General features: G+C 45.1%; 1 protein-coding gene across 1 annotated transcript; it reads right to left on the bottom strand.

Annotated features, from left to right (window-relative positions):
• Positions 1–7,403: 7,403 nt before the first annotated feature.
• On the bottom strand, positions 7,404–13,001 carry ppp1r3b (protein phosphatase 1, regulatory subunit 3B). The gene is made up of 2 exons (XM_041969943.1): positions 12,851–13,001; positions 7,404–9,240 (listed from the first exon to the last, which is right to left on the bottom strand). The coding sequence occupies exons 1-2, from the start codon at positions 12,871–12,873 to the stop codon at positions 8,373–8,375; spliced, it is 891 nt and encodes a 296-aa protein (XP_041825877.1). The 5' UTR covers positions 12,874–13,001; the 3' UTR covers positions 7,404–8,372.
• Between the last annotated feature and the right edge of the window lie 4,914 nt (positions 13,002–17,915).

Below are 17,915 nucleotides of genomic sequence, written 5' to 3'. Positions count from 1 at the left end.
CTGCTAGAGGTCGAGGCTGCTGGGGGACGTCCCATGATGCACCGGGCTCCTCTCTGCTGAGGGACGTCCCATGATGCACCGGGCTCCTCTCTGCTGGGGGATGTCCCATGATGCACCGGGCTCCTCTCTGCTGAGGGATGTCCCATGATGCACCGGGCTCCTCTCTGCTGGGGGACGTCCCATGATGCACCGGGCTCCTCTCTGCTGGGGGACGTCCCATGATGCACCGGGCTCCTCTCTGCTGAGGGACGTCCCATGATGCACCGGGCTCCTCTCTGCTGGGGGACGTCCCATGATGCACCGGGCTCCTCTCTGCTGGGGGACGTCCCATGATGCACCGGGCTCCTTATTGCTGGGGGACGTCCCATGATGCACCGGGCTCCTTATTGCTGGGGGACGTCCCATGATGCACCGGGCTCCTCTCTGCTGGGGGACGTCCCATGATGCACCGGGCTCCTCTACTGGGGGACGTCCCATGATGCACCGGGCTCCTCTCTGCTGGGGGACGTCCCATGATGCACCGGGCTCCTCTCTGCTGGGGGACGTCCCATGATGCACCGGGCTCCTCTACTGGGGGACGTCCCATGATGCACCGAGCTTCTCTCTTTACTCCTTTTTTTTTTTTTTTTTTTTTTTTTTTTAACGTTTTATTGAAGAAAAATACAAATATACAGCAAATATATCATTCCAGAAATTTACACAAAAGAATACGAAATGAGCAAGTACAACAACAAGAACATAGACAAAAAAAAAAACTTATAAAAAAAAAAAAAAAAAAAAAAAAAAAAAAAAACCCCATCAAATAAATTAAAAATTAAATTACAGGGCCATTTCAAATTAAATCAAATGTATCAAGTAAAGCAGATAATTTAAGGGCTTTCTTCTCTTTAACATGTTTTAAGGACGTGCTCAATAGGATTAACTCGTTCTTCCAGTGAGCCAAGCAAGGCTTGGTCTTAAAATATCTACATTTATGAATGAAGAACTTTCCAAATAACAAAAGATAATTAAGAACAAAATCCACATTTTTATTACCATCAGGAACACCGAAGAAAATTGTCTTCATAGACAAAGGAAAAATAATCTTCTTGGACAACAGCCAACTTTGCATCTCACCCCAAAATGTCTGCACCACCTCACAATGAAAAAACAGATGCTCTAAAGTTTCAATGTCCTTTTCACAGAAGACACAGTTATTCCGATCAAAATTAAATTTTAATCTCAAGAATTCATTCGTTGGGTAGATTTCGTTCAAAACTTTGAAGTTGACCTCCTTAGCTTTAGGTGGGAGTGGGAAGGAGATGTAATTTTTCCTTATCTTCCTTATTGTCTCAGAATTAAATTCTTTAAGCAGAAACATTCTTTTAATTGGGTGAGGGTAAAGTTTTTTTAACAAGATCTTTCTGAGAATTTTGTTGGTGCACTTAAAATCACACAAATCTAACCCATCAATACAGAGCTGTCTAAGTGTCGGAGAAACTGCCGAGTATTGAATATCTTCTCTAACCATTGACCTCAGAGAGAGCGGTATAGCTTTTAAAATTCTATTATATTGCTTAACATCACATTGAATTTGAAATTTTTTACAGAAGTTCTCATATTGTAGGATATTACCAGAATCATCCATAAATTGTGCGGTCGCCCATATACCTTTGGTTTCCATCCCTCTACATACACAGATTTTTTTCCGATCAATATGTACCTGTTATTCCACACAGGTGTATTATGTGGAGTGAAATTATGACTATAAATTAACTTCCAATAAAGAAGGACTTGTTGATGAAAGGCAGAAAGCTTAACTTTTTGAAAATCATATTAGGGACAATAAACCAAAAGGAATTTCTATTAGTTAGATAATTTTTTAACCACTTTAGTTTTAGAGCCCCATTCATAATATCAAAATCAATAGCATTTAAACCCCCATCCTCATAACTTTTGATCATGTCTATTTTCCTGATATATTGACATCTATTTCTCCAAATGAATTGAAAATTAACAGTATTTATCTTTTTAATCATTCTTGTAGAGATAGGAAGGGAAAAGGCCGGGTAAATAAGTCTAGATAAACTATCCATTTTCGATAGTAAAACTCTTCCAAAAATTGAAATGTCTCTTTGCAGCCACCTGTCCAGAATTGATTTACACTTCTCCACATTTTTACAGACATTCAAATTTTCAGTTGTTATTTTGTCTTTAGATAGAACAATTCCCAAGTATTTCACTTCCTTTTTAATCTTTATATTATAAAGGGAGTCTAAATCACAATCTTGTAATGCCAGAATTTCACATTTATTCAAATTTAGTTGCAAACCAGAGGCCTTCGAGAATTGGGTAATAGAATGCAAAGCTAAGGGAATTTGATTTTTATTTTTAAGGAACAGAGTCGTGTCATCAGCTAGCTGACTTATAATAATTTGTTTGTCCATTACTTTTAATCCTTCAATACAACTCGTTTTAATTAGAATAGAAAGCATCTCTGCTACCATAACGAACAATAGTGGAGAGGTACCACAACCTTGGCGAATTCCTCTTTTAATGTTAAATCTTGTACATGTGCCCTGACCTAAAGCCACAGAGCTGTTAATTCCATTATATAGCATACCAATAGTCTTAATAAATTTACTCCCAAAACCAAAATGGAGTAATGTTTTCAGAATGAAATCGTGTTCAACAGAGTCAAATGCTTTGTAAAAATCAAGAAATAAAATAAACCCTCTTATTTGAATCACTTGACTATAATCTAGCAAATCTAATACAAGTCTAATATTATTATGAATTGACCGACCTTTCAAAAAACCAGATTGCGTTTCCGTAATTATAGAAGCTATTCCATCTTTCAGTCTTGCTGCTATTACTCCAGAAAGAATCTTATAATCTGTGTTAAGAAGAGTGATGGGTCTCAGGTTATCCAAAAGCCTTTTGTCCTTTCCGGGTTTGGGAATTAAGGTGATTAAGCCCTGTTTCATAGTTGACATTAATTCTTCTTTCTCTATACATTCTTTTAAAGCTTCAAATAAGAAATCTCTTAATTCCTTCCAAAAGAACTGATAAAAGTTTGTTGTGAGCCCATCTGTTCCGGGGGATTTGTTCGAAGCCATTTTTGAAATAACCGAGTCCATCTCCTCCATTCTAAGATCTGAATCACAAAAGTCCTTAAAGGATTCCTCAATACAGGGGATCGAATTTGCAATTTTATCAAAAAGGATCTGTGCATCAGCAGCAGAGTAGTTAGAAGAGTATAAGTTAGAGTAGAATGAAAAGACTTCTTTTTCAATGCTTTTATAGTCCTTATTTTCGGTTCCATTTATCATTAGACTTGCAATAGAATTTTTTTCTTGTCTGTATTTTTCTAAATTACTAAAATATGAGGAGTTTTTTTCACCAGCCTCAATCCATTTAGCCCTCGATCTTATAAAGGCTCCTTGAGCCCTTTCAAGGTAGAGGATATCTAATTTGCTTTGTAGTTCAATTAATTTATCCTTTTCTTGAGAATTTAGTTCAGCTTTACTGCAAAATATATTTAGTTCCTGAATTAAGGAACATTCATATTCCTTCCTTTTCCAACTAAGTTCTACACAAAATTTAATAGTAAATTGTCTTATTTTAAATTTTGTAAATTCCCATCTACCTATATTGTTAGTAAACGACTTATCATTTTTGCATTCCCTTATCAACTCTCTAATTTTATCACAATAAACTTCATTTTCTAATAGTCTGGCATTAAATTTCCAATATCCTTTTTTCCTAAATTCCTTCAATTTGGGACCTAAAACCAAGTGTATAAAACAGTGATCGGTTAGCGGAGCTTTAGAGATGCTGGCACTTAATGTAACTCTCACAATATCATCGCTTGCCAGCCAATAATCAATTCTGGATTTGGCAGCTCCATTAGATTTCCCCCAAGAGTAACATTCAGTATTTGGGTTAAGACTTCTCCATACATCCGTTAAATTATTCGTTGCCATAAAACCTTTAACAATGTCATTACTTTGTGGTTTACCAAGTCTAGGAGGCATCCGATCCACCCATTCATTCGGAGTCATATTCCAATCTCCCCCTACTAAAACATAGTTAGTGGGGTGTAACATTTTAAGCTCAGATATCACATGTGACACGTTTTCCAAAAGCTTCTTATTTTGCCCATCGTTGTTATACCCATATATGTTTGTAATAATAAGAAAGATACTTTCAACCTTTAGTACTAATGCCAACCAATGACCGCCTTCATCAGCTTTATAGGTTATAATCTCACCTGGGCATTTATTAAGACAAATAGCCACCCCTCCGGATCGATTAGAGCCATGACTGAATAACATCTTATCCCCCCATTGATTAGTCCAAAAAGCTACATCTTCCACCGCAGAATGAGTTTCTTGTAGAAAAAGACACTGAACTTTTTGCCCTTTACAAAACAAAAATAGAGCTTTTCTTTTCACAATGTCTTTAAGGCCCCTAACATTCAATGAACCAAAAGATATCTTAACATTATCCATGAACAATAACACAAAGTAAAAAGGAACAAATAATAAAAATAACCTTAGTTAACACCGCCCGCTCAGGTAGTGATTTGAACTAAACCTTAACAGATTTATGACATCCCTTTACACAAGTTTCCACTGTATAACAACCATAATAATCATAATATTTTTTTCACCTCTCCTCTCCAATCCGACGGCCTTCAATGAATGCATATGGGCCCCGAAAGAAAGCCGGTTTCCCTGCACGTCTCGCTTGTTCAATTTGTGGCCACAGGCGTCCTCTTTCTTCCCAGTCCTCCCGCGGTAACACCTCAGCAAAGCGAATGCCTCTCTCCCTGCAGATCTGTGAGTTCTTGGTACGACGCCAGATTTCTACTTTCATCCATCTCTTTGAAAACAGCACGATGACAGGTCTGTTCTTGTTCTCCGCCTTCCTCCCCATCCTGTGGACGATGTCGACAGTCTCCTCCACCTTCGACTCCATGTCAGGAGCGATCTCCTGGAGGATCTCAATGACTTGCTCTCGAATGTTCTCATCTGTTTTTTCTTCAAAACCTTTAATCCGCAGACACCACTTCATCCTGTATCTTTCTTGTTCTCTCACTCTGTCTTTGAGTTCGCTAATGACTTTACCCATCTGGTCGTTTTGTTTCTTCAAATCTTCAACTTTCTTTTTGCATTCTATCATCTCCTCTGCTTGGAACTGAACTGCTTTCGCCAGGTTAGCAATCATGGCACTACTCTGCTTAGTTTGTTCTTTCAAATCAGCTAGTTGAGCATCTACGCGTTTTTCCAAGCCCAGAATTGCTTGCAAAATGGCGTTGTTTGAGACTTCATTCTCATTGTCATCTTCTGCTGGCTTGGGTTTTTTCCCAACCGGGTTTTTAACTGGGGTAGAAGGTACAGAATCGTTTTCACGGCCCCTCTTGCTTATCAAGTCAGAATCCGCAGCATAGTCATGCTCCTTAACAGAGGCTTCATAGTTCTTTTCGATTTCCATTGCTGAGTTCTTACCTTTGGGGCCTTTAACAAATTTGGTCGGTTTGATTAGCTTTTGTGCATTCATAATTACTTTTTACAGTGGAATATCAACAACTTCAGATCAAATTTAGGGATTGTGTACGACGGGCTCGACAACGTGCGACTGCTCAGTCCGCCATCTTGCCGGGATGCCCCTTCTCTCTTTACTCTCCATGTGGAAATATCTGACATTGTTGTCATTAACTTGTATTTCTCTTCTTCTAGATTAGTTCTGGTTCCCATCCTAGTTTCCTCGAGGACCCACCACGTACGGTCCAAACCACAGGACCTGGACCAGAGCCGACCTCACTTTAAGCTTTTTTATTTTTATACTTTTTAAAACATTAATAAATAGCAGATTTTGATGAGACCTGTTTTACTTTGGGACCTGGTTTCAGAGGTTGTGGGTACAAAACTCTGGTTCTATGTAAACGAAAGATCCATAAGAAAAATAAACCTCAGCTGATATCTGGTCTCTGGGTCCGTATTCCTGAAGACCCTCTCAGAGAGCTCCGAACACATCCTAAAACCCACAAGCACGGAGTTTTAGGTCCGGAGTGATTCCAGAACGTTCTCAGCTCTGAGGGAGGACTGGAAACAAAAAGCTGTTAAATGAAAAGCTGTACTTTAAAACGATCCTACAGACCTCGTCGTTGCACCGTTTTCTCATGCTGATAGTTTATTTATTTACTGGGTTATTTACCAGGCTTTGTTTTGTATTAACGGGGTGAAACCGGCCTATAGAAGCAGCGTTGGTCGGCATCCAGATCCACCACAAACCAGTGGACCGAGAACAGAAGCTGGACAGAGGAGCAGCGTTTGCTCCTGCATCAGCTGGTCAGCATCAGCTCGTTTCTCAGGTAGAATCCACAAACAAACACGAACACCGTCCAGTGTGTAGCGTTGAGTTAATTCCCCGTCATCCAGTGTTACAGAGCATCTCTCCGTCTGCTTCCTCCACCATTCCTCCTCTGCTCAGGGAACTCCTGAGCCTCTTACAAGTCCATCTCACCTGAGGAGCTCTCTGAAGATCTGAGGCTCTTCAGGAATACCTTTCATCTCTACTAGGATCTACTCTTCACTTTGAGGGGAAATCCTAAGAAAACTTCTCGATTCAAAGAATCGTCCTAGGATTTGGCTCCTAGAAGCAACTCTGAGCCGAGGATCTTTAGGAATACGGCCCCTGGTCTTTGTGTTAACAGTCCGGCTCTGTACAGGGAAAACCTCTGGGAGCCCTGTTGCTAGAGGACCCTGGTGGACTCCAGCATCCACATTGCCTCCTGCAGCAGTTTCTCTCTCCTTTGCAGCAGCAGCAGCATTTATCCATGTTGCCATGGTGACTCCAGATATCAGATAGTGTGGTTTGTAACTCTGATGCTCAGAGTTGATTGAACCTGCTTTCTGGACCAGGACCCAGTTCTTGTGTCATGTGATGAACCTCAGCCTTTTCTCCCCGTTTCCCTGCTGGCTTCTTGACAGCCACGTTTCCATGGAGACCATGTCTGATGAGGCTTCAGCCTTCAGAAAGCTGCAAAACCAAGTTAGATGATGACCAAACCTGTACTTACATACAGATTATCCAGGTGTTTAAAATCCTTCTGGTCCCCCTCCAATACACAAATTTATAAATAAAGAAATCTGAACAGGTCCACCAGATCAAGCAGTAAGGAGATGTCATTTAAAGCTGTTTCCAGCTGGAATCCAGGTAAGAAATTTCTTAATATGACCACATGAAGAGGACACCCTCCACCTTATTCAGCTCATCTATTTTGCAGATCTAACTACTGTATTTCCAACCTGTAGCAGAATTTTACTTTTAAATCTCCAGTTTCCTGATCAGCTGGACCAGCTCTGCAGAAATGATAATTATCTGTAAAAAGTAAAGAAAACAAAAGCAAACTCTGGTTAAAAATAGACTTTTTATTGTTCTTAGATCATTTTTCTGACAGCAGATCGATGCCACAGACAGAATTTCCCCTTCATGAGTAAAACATGGCAGAACTTTATTGACCAGCACTTTTTTTAAAATCAACTTTCACTTCTGAGGCTCATTCAGACTCATTCAATCCCTGAAATGCAGGCCTCGCGGCTGAACTCGCGCACACACGCAGACACGTTAAAAACACAGTCAGTGCTAACGCTAAACCCCAGACTGTCCACAGCAGCAAAAAGAAAAAGGAAAGTAGCTTATCTTCAGTGGTTTATGTGCTGACGGTGAAACCTCAGAGCAGCCTTCGCCGTGGCAACGGTAATAAATCTAGGTGAACTCACGTTGTCTCCCAGCTGCCAGTGACTGATGGAACCTCCGTGATGTGCAAACTCGTGCATAGATGTGAAACAAACAGATGAACAGCAGCCGTGCAAAGAAATCCCGTCAAATATCAGAGGAGGCCGCCGTCCGTCCACGCCGGACAGAACCCGCCGGCTTTCAGGCAGAAACACGTTTTAAAGGAACAGTGAGCAAATAAAAAGGTGTCTGCCGCTAACAGCCCGTCTCCTAGCAACCACGTTCACGCTGAGCCATGGTTTCCATCACCTTCCTGAGGAGGAAGTCCAGCCTGCGGTCCAACTTCCTGGTCTGGAAACGCTGCTGGTTTCCTGGGTGGAAATCAGCGAGCAGCTCAGTTCAGAACCCGGTTGGTAGGAGAGGCGGCTGCACGGCGCCGTGAAGGGTGAACACGAACTAAACGTGATTAAAAGGGGCCGACAGCCTGAGGAGGATTCTGGAATAAAATCTCATCTGGAATGATGTTTGATTACAGGAGGCAGAGGCTGCTCCGGACCCCCGCCTCAGGAAAACCGGGATGATAATTTCTTAAACAAACCGAGACGACCGACTCCCCCGACAACCCGCCGTTTTAAAACCGCAGCCGTTCAGTAGTACGGGCCGATGTTCTCGTACCCGGCGTAGCTCGGCCAATCAGGGAAGAGGCCGTGTGAGCAGGTGGGGCTGCCGTATCGGTCGAAGTGGATCTCGAAGGAGTCCGAGCGCACGCCCTGCTTCATGTGGGACCAGACGATGCAGTAGTTCTTGCCCTGGTTGCTGTCCCAGTGCTGGCGGCCGTCCACCTCGTAGCAGACGGCGAACTCCACGTGCTCGTGCGGCTGCAGGTCGCCGGGCAGCGCCACCTCGAAGGAGAAGGTGTCGCTGTACGAGCTGGGGTACGTGTCCTTCATGTACTCGCAGCTTACGTCCGTGTGGTTCTTCCACGAGTCGAAGGTCACCCGCAGCTTCACCGACTTCTCAAACGACACGTTCTTGACTTTGACGGTTCCTGCAAAGGCCTTCTCCTTCAGCACGCAGTGCTCCAGGCTCACCAGGTTCTTCTCCAGGCTCTGGCGGAACTGCAGGTAGTCCGAGGAGGGCTGCATGAAGTCCAGCACCAGCTTGTTCTCCTCGGCTGACAGCGTGAGCGCGGAGCTCAGCATCTCCTGGATGTTCAGAGGGACATCGATGGGGTCTGTGAACTCGGAGAAGATCTTCACCCTGGTGAGCGAGAGGCCTTTGTGGTCGGCGAACGTCACCCGTTTCTTGGCTTTTCTGGTGTCGTCATTGCTGGTCCTGGTGTCGTCGGGCTTGGTCTGGTCCACACACTCCGAGCTCTGGAACCTCAGGCAGGAGCTCTGGGCCGACGTCCGTGATTTCGAAGTGGCCCTGAAGAAGAAGTCCTCATGGGACAGGTAGAGGGGCATGGTCATGTCGATCGGCATGTCGGGCTCGGGGGGAAACACGACCAGGGCACTGAAACAGAGAACAGAGGAGACTGTTGGTGCGTTCAAAGGCTCTCACAGAAAATCAGACAACATAAACACTGCTCCGACTCAGAATGAAGTCACTCAAACTATTACAATGTTCCTCAAACGTCTCATTTTACTCTAAAGTTGAGGCCTTCTGGCTAGTTTAACTCATCGCTGGTTTGGAGCCGGACTGAAGCACCGTCACAGCACCGCTGCCATGGAAACACCAGACTTTCAGAAACGAAAGACTCTGAGCTCGTCTTCTTCAGCTGCTTCCACTTCTGTTCAGACCACATCGGTTCTGGTGGTCCAGAGTTTTAACTGGTCAGAACCTCCATCCCAGCTCCTGATGAAAGGGGGTCTCAGGACTTAAATCAGCAACAGACCTTAAGCCAGAGACCTCTGGACCAAACTAGACCTGAATAATTTTGGGAAAAAAAATGTACTCGTGATTTTTCTGACAAATATTGTGGTTTAATGTTTAAATTCCAGCTTCTGTTCAGTGTTGATCCAGAAATCTGTTTCTGACATGAGGATGAGATGAGATGACCTGTACGTATGAACGGCTCCATATTCTGACCAGGACGTAAAGCTGAGACACGAACGCTTCGCTGACAGACTACATGATGCAACCTGCAGCCATGTCTTAGCATTTCAGGGGAGTGGTGGCCTAGTGGTGACAGAGGAGGGCTGGGTCTGGAGAACCCAGGTTCAAGTCCCAGGGCTGGGAACTGAGGTGAACCACTGTGGCCCTGAGAAAGGCCCTTAACTCCACAACTGCTCCCAGTGTAACCAGCGATGGAAGCAGAGGACATTCTGGTCTGTTTCGTAAGATAGATACTAGCAAATAAAGATTTTTCTCTGAACATTTGTCCACCACTGACTGGACGGGACATAGGACAGAAGGAGTGGACGCTGCAGGTGGAACCAGGGTCGGACGCCTGGAAATTAGTCTCACTGCTAAAATCTACGTTTTAACATGAAAATTCAGCCAGAGTCCAAAACCAGGACTGGAACCACCTCAGAGGTTAAGAACAATCGAGAAGCTCTCAGGGTAACTCCTTTATGTAGCTCGGGTTACCAGGACCAGGACCGAAGACAGAGGTGATCCAGTTTCCTGGACCCGTCCACAGCTGTGAAAACACAGTCCGCATTCTAACCCTGACAGAACCAACCCTGCACCCTCTCAGGATCTGGAAACACGCTGCCTCCATGTTGTCCATCCACGAGAGAAACATCAGCAGCAGGACGCATGAGGTCCCGGACCAGTTTGTTATGATGGGATGGATGAGACGTCCATTAAAAGCTGGACCCAGCTGGACCCGCGAGCTCGTACGGAGGATGTTAAAGAAAACAGCTGCCTTGTTTGGACAGAGCTGTGCACACAGAGGAGGGCGGGGCCTCAACATCCAGGTTCACCACAGACCTGATCACACAAAGACCACCAACCCCCCACCAGAACACAAACACCACGGGGCCGTGAATGTCCGTCCCGGCCACCGAGAAACCTCCAGCAGCATCATCCAGATGCAGAAAACCCAACAAACGGACAGGCTCCACCTCCAGGATCGGTCTGGAGTCTGTCCTCTGAGACATCAGCTGGTCCTGACAAAACGCAGCCCATGAAGACAAGGCACCCTGGTCAGGACTCGCCCCGTCATGGACACGTTGGACAGACACAAACATGACCACCGGCATGCAGCTCGCTCGTGACCTTGCTCTCCAGACAAGGTGACCACCATTCACATGCTGGTGGGTACACCACCCTCCTGTGACCTCAGAGACCCCTCCACCCACATGGCATCCAGCCGGGTCAAGGACCAGGAAGACCTGAAGCTGTTAATGACCCGGAGAAAGTTTGAATAACAAGTTCAGTCCAAGAGGAGAGAAATCAGAGATGAAACGGCTGCAAGAGCCAGCTGATGAGGACTACTTCAGCTTTAAGACATAAAAATCTTCACTTCCTGTCCTTCATGTTTTATCTGATAACAGACCGTCAGCTGTTAGACTCCAGCTTGTTTCGGCTCTGCCCACAGCTCCTCTCCTTCTGTTTGTGTTAGTTCAAGTCCACGCCCCAGATCAATACCAGCTGATCCAAAGCTGACCCGGCGGGTCCAAGTGGGACACGCTCATTTTGTCCCATTTTACTGCAACTTGTCCCCAAATTTCAACACAAAGTTAAATAAAGTTCCATCTGCAGACGTCACAGATTCATCTTCTCTCGTCACATTAATCTTTGTATTTCAGGCTTTTGTGTCAGATGTTTAGTCCGAGGCACCGCGGTGGTTTTCCCCGTGGGGGGTTGGGGGCTAACACCCTGGAGGTCTGGCTGAGCTAAAGCTAACGACGGCTTAGCAGCGTCAGCCTTCTGACTCAACATGAAATGCTTCCAAAGCTTCATGTGTCCTAATGATTCTGGAAAAGTCTGTAAAGGATGTTTGTTTTGGCTCAGGAAGGTCGTCCTTTAGTTAAATCTGAGCAGCAGCCATGTCGGTGGACCAAGTAATAAAGCTTCACTGCTTCCTTCATCAACTCTGAAGCATCCTTAATGAGAGAAAAGAGGGAAATCCATCCCAGAATTCCCAGCGGCAGCAACATTTAAACCAAAGCCTGATTATTTTATGTTCAATTGTAAAAACTTTGGGGGTAAATAAATGAGGAGAAAAGGTAGAAAATAAGACAGACACCTAAACAACCTCAGTCATGTAGTTTATATGTTCCAGAGAGTTCAGGAGAAGCCAGCAGGGCTCATTTATTCATTTATTTAACAGATCCCACAGCTTTCTAGAACAATCCAGCTACAGATTTCTCTTCTTTATTTTAGGGAAATGGATCCTTCTAGCTAAATACGGATTTTAAAGTTTCTTCTCAGACCTGCGCGTCACTAACAACACAAACAGCTGTTACTCCAGCTGGTCAACTTCAGCTCGGCTGGATGACTAAACTAAACCCGCTTCCCTCCAGCTGGGTTCTGACCCGGACCGGTTCTAGTCCGGATCACACACACACACACCGCAGAGAGCTGGGACTTCAGTGTGCGGCTAAAACAAAGCTCCGCACATTTTGCACACACACCCACCTCCCCCATGCGGCGGACCATCCGCCATGTTTGCGCTTTTTCCTCAATGATTTGCGGGTTTTTCCTTTTATTTCTGCCGCTGTTTGCTACACAACTTCAGGTCGGTGAAGGTGAAGCATCGGTTTCATTAATTAATCAGGTTTTAATTAGACGGAGGCGCGTTGCTGTTAAACGCGCGTGACAGATGAAACTAAGTCCGAGTTCAAAGTGTTTTCTGCAGGAATAAAAACCTCCACGCAGACCCGAGAGGGACCAGGAGCTTTTTACATCTATTCTGGATTAAAACAAAGATGGCAGCTTGCTGCGCATCAGATAAAACGCACGCGCAGGTTTGGAAACAGGTTGAAACGTTTTGCTTTAATTTAGCGGCACCGTTGCACATTTTAAAAAGACTTTATGAACTTTAAATGTTTGTTTGTCTCTTTTCTTTCTTCTTCTCTGTTTCTCCTCCTCTGAGCTCCGCAAACACCCCCTCACCAGCACACGCCGGACACGCAGCGTTTGCGCACAAAGCGCAGTGCGGTGCGGATCTTACCTGCTGCAGGTCCTGAGGAACATTTGCCGGTCCGATCCGGTGTCGTCACGTGCTCACCGCAGCTCGTTACCGCCGACACACCTGAAGCAGCCCGCTGCTCGCGCGCCCCTCTCTCCTGTCAGAGGATCTCTGAGCGTTTTTCTGCCTCCGTCCACAAACCCACGCTGGGTTCACGTGAACACTCCCCCGCAGCCAATCAGAGCGCGCGCAGACGGAGTGATCGGGAGGGTGGAGGATGGTCCTCGGTGGGCAGTCTTTGTCCGGATCGAAGCTTCAATCTGCTGGAAGTCTGACGGACTGTCCGAATATCAGGTGGCGGAAAGTAACCAAGTACTTTTACTCAGAACTATGAAGTATTTGTAGATTTTACTGGAGTATCTGCATTTCACACACCTCCTCCTTCAGCCTGCTCCACTGACCTACATCTCAAATGGAAACAATGAGGAGATTTTAGTCCGTTTTTCTTCTGTTTAAAGATGAAGATTTCACAGTTTAACTTCTTATATCCAACACATTTCAGTGTGTTTGAGCTCTGAATCTGACAGAAAGCAGCAGAGTCACAGTCAGGATGAATGTTTTTATTCAGTCATCAGATGTTTGCAGAAACCTCCTGATGCTGCAGCATTTCTCTTCAGGAAGGTGAGATCAGGCTGGACGTGTGTCTCAGTGTTTCTTCCATTTACAGAAACAATCCTGAAACGTCTGCAGCTGTTTCCCAGGCCAGTCTCAGTCCTGCAGTCAGGAATTCATCCTGGGAGCAACTACGCCATCTTCCCATAGTCTGTTGAAGGGTGTAGATAAGAGGGAAGCAGACGAGAATAGCATACATGTCAGAGTGAAGCAGCCGGATGAAACTGGCCGTCCAGCCTTCAGTAATCCAGCAGGGATGAGACAGATTTCAGCCTGGAAACGGAGCAATGCTTCAGTCTGAAGAAGCTTTTTCAGTATTCACTGTGAGCTGTAAAACGGAGAATTCTTTAAACCTAAAACCTAAAGATTTTGCTATGATTGCTATGATTCTTTCTTTATTTTGGTTAGGTATACACAGTCAAAGGTAACCACATTAATTACATACCATTCAAAAGCCAAAAAAGGCCTCGGCTGAAGCTCATAGCTTATACATGTGTATCCTAGTATCTTCCCCCACCGAGTTAAATGATCAGCGATGGCCCTGCAACACACTACTCATAAACTTAAATTATTTCTTAAATAAACACAGTTTGTATTCATCCACAAATCATTCTTGTCACATAATCATCATGTAATCACTGATTCGTTTTTCTGTCTGTTATTATTTCTACCGAACTTTTCTCTCTGAAATCTAATCATCTAAGTGGTTATAATTATAATAACTCTTCCCTCTCCATCCTCCCACCTCTCCTGGGTGGCTGTTCCAGCTCAGGTCCTCTACCAGAGTCCTGGGAGCTTGAGGGTCCTCCAGTATCTTAGCTGTTCCTGGGACTGCTCTCTTCTGGATGGAGGTGTCTGATGGTTCTCCAGGTATCTGGTGGAGCCACTTCTCCAGTGTGGGGGACACGGCCCCCAGCGCTACGATGACCACTGGTACCTCTGTTGCCTTCACCTTCCAGGTTTTCTCCAGCTCTTCCTTGACTCCTTGGTATTTCTCCAGGTTCTTGTGTTCCTTCTTCCTGATATTTCCATCGGTGGGGATGCTACATCCATCACTACGGCTTTCCTTTGCTGCTTATCCATGATCACAATGTCCGGTTGGTTGGCCTCCACCTTTTTGTTGGTCTGTATCTGGGAGTCCTTAGTCCTCTCATCCTCCACCACCTTGGGAGGTGTTTCCCGTTGTAACCTAGGGGTCTCCAGTCCATGTTCTGGACAGACGTTTCTGTACAGCTACGTGGTTCTGGCGTTCCATGTGTTCTTTTCCTGACAGTATCTTGCATCCTGCTGTGAGGTGCTGGATTGTTTCAGGGATCCTGCCTGGTGTGTAGATCTGGTCCTCTATTGCTCCCACGCTGCCATGATTAGCTCCGCTGTGCTTTTCAGAGAGGCGGAGTCCCTCAGAGGGAAGGATGGACAGAGCTTCACCAATCTGAGACAAACTGGATCTAAAACTGTGGAACAATTTTAGAAAAATGTTCCTCAGACTTTAAAGATCCTCCATCTACAGTGTAGAATATCATCAACAGATTCAGAGAATCAGGAGGAATCTCTGTGTGCATGGGACATGGCTGGATGCTGGTGATCTTCTGCATTAAAAGCAGACATGATTCTCTACTGGAAACCACTGCATGGACTCAGGAAGACTTCCAGAAACCACTGTCTGTGAACACAGTTCACCCTGAAACCCACAAATGCAGGTTAAAGATCCATCATGCAGAGAAGAAGCCAGATGTGAACAGGATCCAGAACCAGCTTCTTCCATCTTCTTTGGACCAAATCTCATTTAAAGTGGTCTGAGGCAAAGTGGAAACCTGGATGAAGATGTGAAGTAGTTTGTGGAAAGCATGGACGGCGTGTCCTGCAGACTAAAGAGGAGAGGGAGCATCCAGCTTGTTATCAGTGGACAGGTGGAAAGCTGCATCGGGACTGTAGAGCAGCTAGAATCCTGCATCAGACCAGAATGGGACAACATTCCTCTCCTAAAACTCCAGCAACTGGTCTCCTCACTTCCCACAACGTAAACATTAGAAAGCAGGAAAAGCTTCTTAGAGACGTTTGCTGCGTCATGAAATGAAGTATTACATCTTTGAGCAGCGCTCAGATGCAGATTACATCACAGACAAGGACGTGAGTCATGTTTTCATGGCAGCTGCTGACCTCTGCACTCTCACATTACAAATTCTTTTCACTCCTCTTTCCAACTGCAGCAGAAACGATGCAGGGACTTCAATCAAGGAAAGAAGGAGGAATGAGGATTTTCTGTGAGCCTGTGAGAAAGTCAGATGTTGCCTTATCTGTGCATCTGTCTGTTGGAGGCATGTAACAGTCTGCTCATGTTTGCTAAAGCTGTGTGCTGAGTGTTTATGTAACACAGGCACCAACATCCAGCCTGCACAGAAATGTAAATAATCCACCCGATGAGCCTAAAAAGAAAACATAGCCAACAATCTTCAGTGATTATTCACATGGAGACCAGTCGACCTTATCAGAAAATAATCTGTGTCACTAACCGTGGAAAGGTTTATGTAACAACCGTTGGGTGGGATCAACTAAACTGCTCCCATCAGTAAACTTTGGTAGTTTCTTTTTATATCATCAGTATTAATCTTTCCACAGGTGGGCGTGGCGCACTGGCTGGACAATCAGCTGATAAAACAGAGTCCATGCAGCAGCTGTGGCCTATTTCCAGGGTTGAGGTGAGATAAGCTCCTCCCCCTCACAGCGAGTCGTAAACAGCAGCCATGATCTGGGACGGGTTCCACAGTTCACGGGACAAACTGTGAGCTGGCGTTTCAACACAGGACGTACAGCTGGCACACATCTGGACACTCATGAGAACAACATCCAGATGTGAGCCAAGTCGACTCGACATTATACCTGAATCTGGAAGTTTTAACACTTTCTCCAGATTTTTTCTTTCTTTTAATTTCATTAAATCATCAGTATCTGAACCAACTAGCTGACGTGAAACTCATTAACTTTAAACTACAGCTGCATCGTTATCAGCTGTTTCCGGGTTTAAAGGATCAGCTTTGTGTGACTGAGACTGATGTGGAGTGATGGGCCGGAGGGGCAGAGGGCTGCAGCAGCATCTGGATGAGGTGTTAGGAGTCTGCTTTGGCTTATTCCAACATCCACCATCAGAACTGTCTCCACGGTGGAGCCCTGCAGCCAGACCGGCTCACATCCATGAGGTCGCTGGATGTTTTTACCTGATGAAGGTTTAAACCAGTCACCAGGCGGATTTTTGGCTTCCTTTTGTGATTTGAACCTGCTTGAGTTATTTTGAGGGTTGTTCTACTGACCGGACAAAACAAGCCGAGTGTTGTACTTTAAACTCAGTATTAATAATCTACAGACCACGGTTATCTGTCAGCTGTACTACAGCAACGCTATGCAGGTCCAGAACCTGCTGGAGCATCTGCTGCACCAAAAGGTCCCTGCTTCTCCTCACTTACCACCACTAGCTGCCCACGGCTGCCTGAATCAAATTCAGATCCCTCATCTAGCCAGCGGAGGGACTGCTGGGTCTGCAGCAGATGTTTAGTCAGTCATTGAGGTTTCTGCTCCTTCTGGACCGCTGTGATCCTCACAGGAACCTAGTCTGGTTCTGTCAGTCTCAGTGCAGACTGCCCTTCCCAGATAATAAAAAATGTTGAGCACATATTCGGCCTTGACTTACGACGTTGACTCAGGCCCTCAGACACACCAGATGTGGGCCGTAGCTGTAATCTACATCCAGGTCTGCTCCTCATATTCAGACACCACACTTTCTGTAATCCTCGTCCAAGCCATCAACTGACATCTGGTCCACTTCTGGCCCACACAACACTTGCCACTGCCATGACTGAGCCATATGTGTCAAAAATAACCCGAATTATGCCCAAACATGTCTGCTATCTGTGTTATCTGTGGTTCCATGATGGAACGAGTTACTACATGCCATCAGAACACCCTCAAGAATGTGTAGACTCATCTCTGCTCTCCTAATACCTCTAACACACCAACACAGAAGTCCCACTGATTCTGGACTTAGGGACCAGTTCTGTCGTCTTAACTTCAGCACAGTTTGCTTTAAATAAAATAAAAAAGACCGTGTAAATTCACTCTGATGGTACGTTGGTGTAGATTCTCAGACAGTAAGTCGTGGTCCTGACAGCTTGGATAACGTCAGCTGGACTTTTTATTGGTTCTGGACGATGTTTCACCCCCATCTGAAAGACTTGTTCGGTTCTAACACGTCTGTGGGGAGTTTTGGTTTATAAATGTCAAAGAAACGGCACATAATGAGGAGTGCAGAGATCTTTCTACAGGATACACCACATACACCAGGTCCAGATTCAGAGGTCCTCCTGGATCTCAAGAAGGATCCCATGGAGAACTTCCGGCGGCAATGTAGAGCGAGGACGCATGTGAGAGGGCTCCCGTTTTT

Source organism: Melanotaenia boesemani, chromosome 19 (genome assembly GCF_017639745.1).
Source record: "Melanotaenia boesemani isolate fMelBoe1 chromosome 19, fMelBoe1.pri, whole genome shotgun sequence".
Classification (NCBI taxonomy): domain Eukaryota; kingdom Metazoa; phylum Chordata; class Actinopteri; order Atheriniformes; family Melanotaeniidae; genus Melanotaenia; species Melanotaenia boesemani.
The sequence above is the reverse complement of the archived record's forward strand: the minus strand, read 5'-3'. Positions and strand labels throughout refer to the sequence as shown.

Bases quoted from the DNA above. Each gene is read 5' to 3' on its own strand.
- ppp1r3b (XM_041969943.1), bottom strand. From the start codon at position 12,873: ATGTTCCTCAGGACCTGCAGCAG. The intron at 9,241-12,850 runs GTAAGATCCGCA...TCTCTGTTTCAG, and splicing joins TTCCTCAGGACCTGCAGCAG to TGCCCTGGTCGTGTTTCCCC.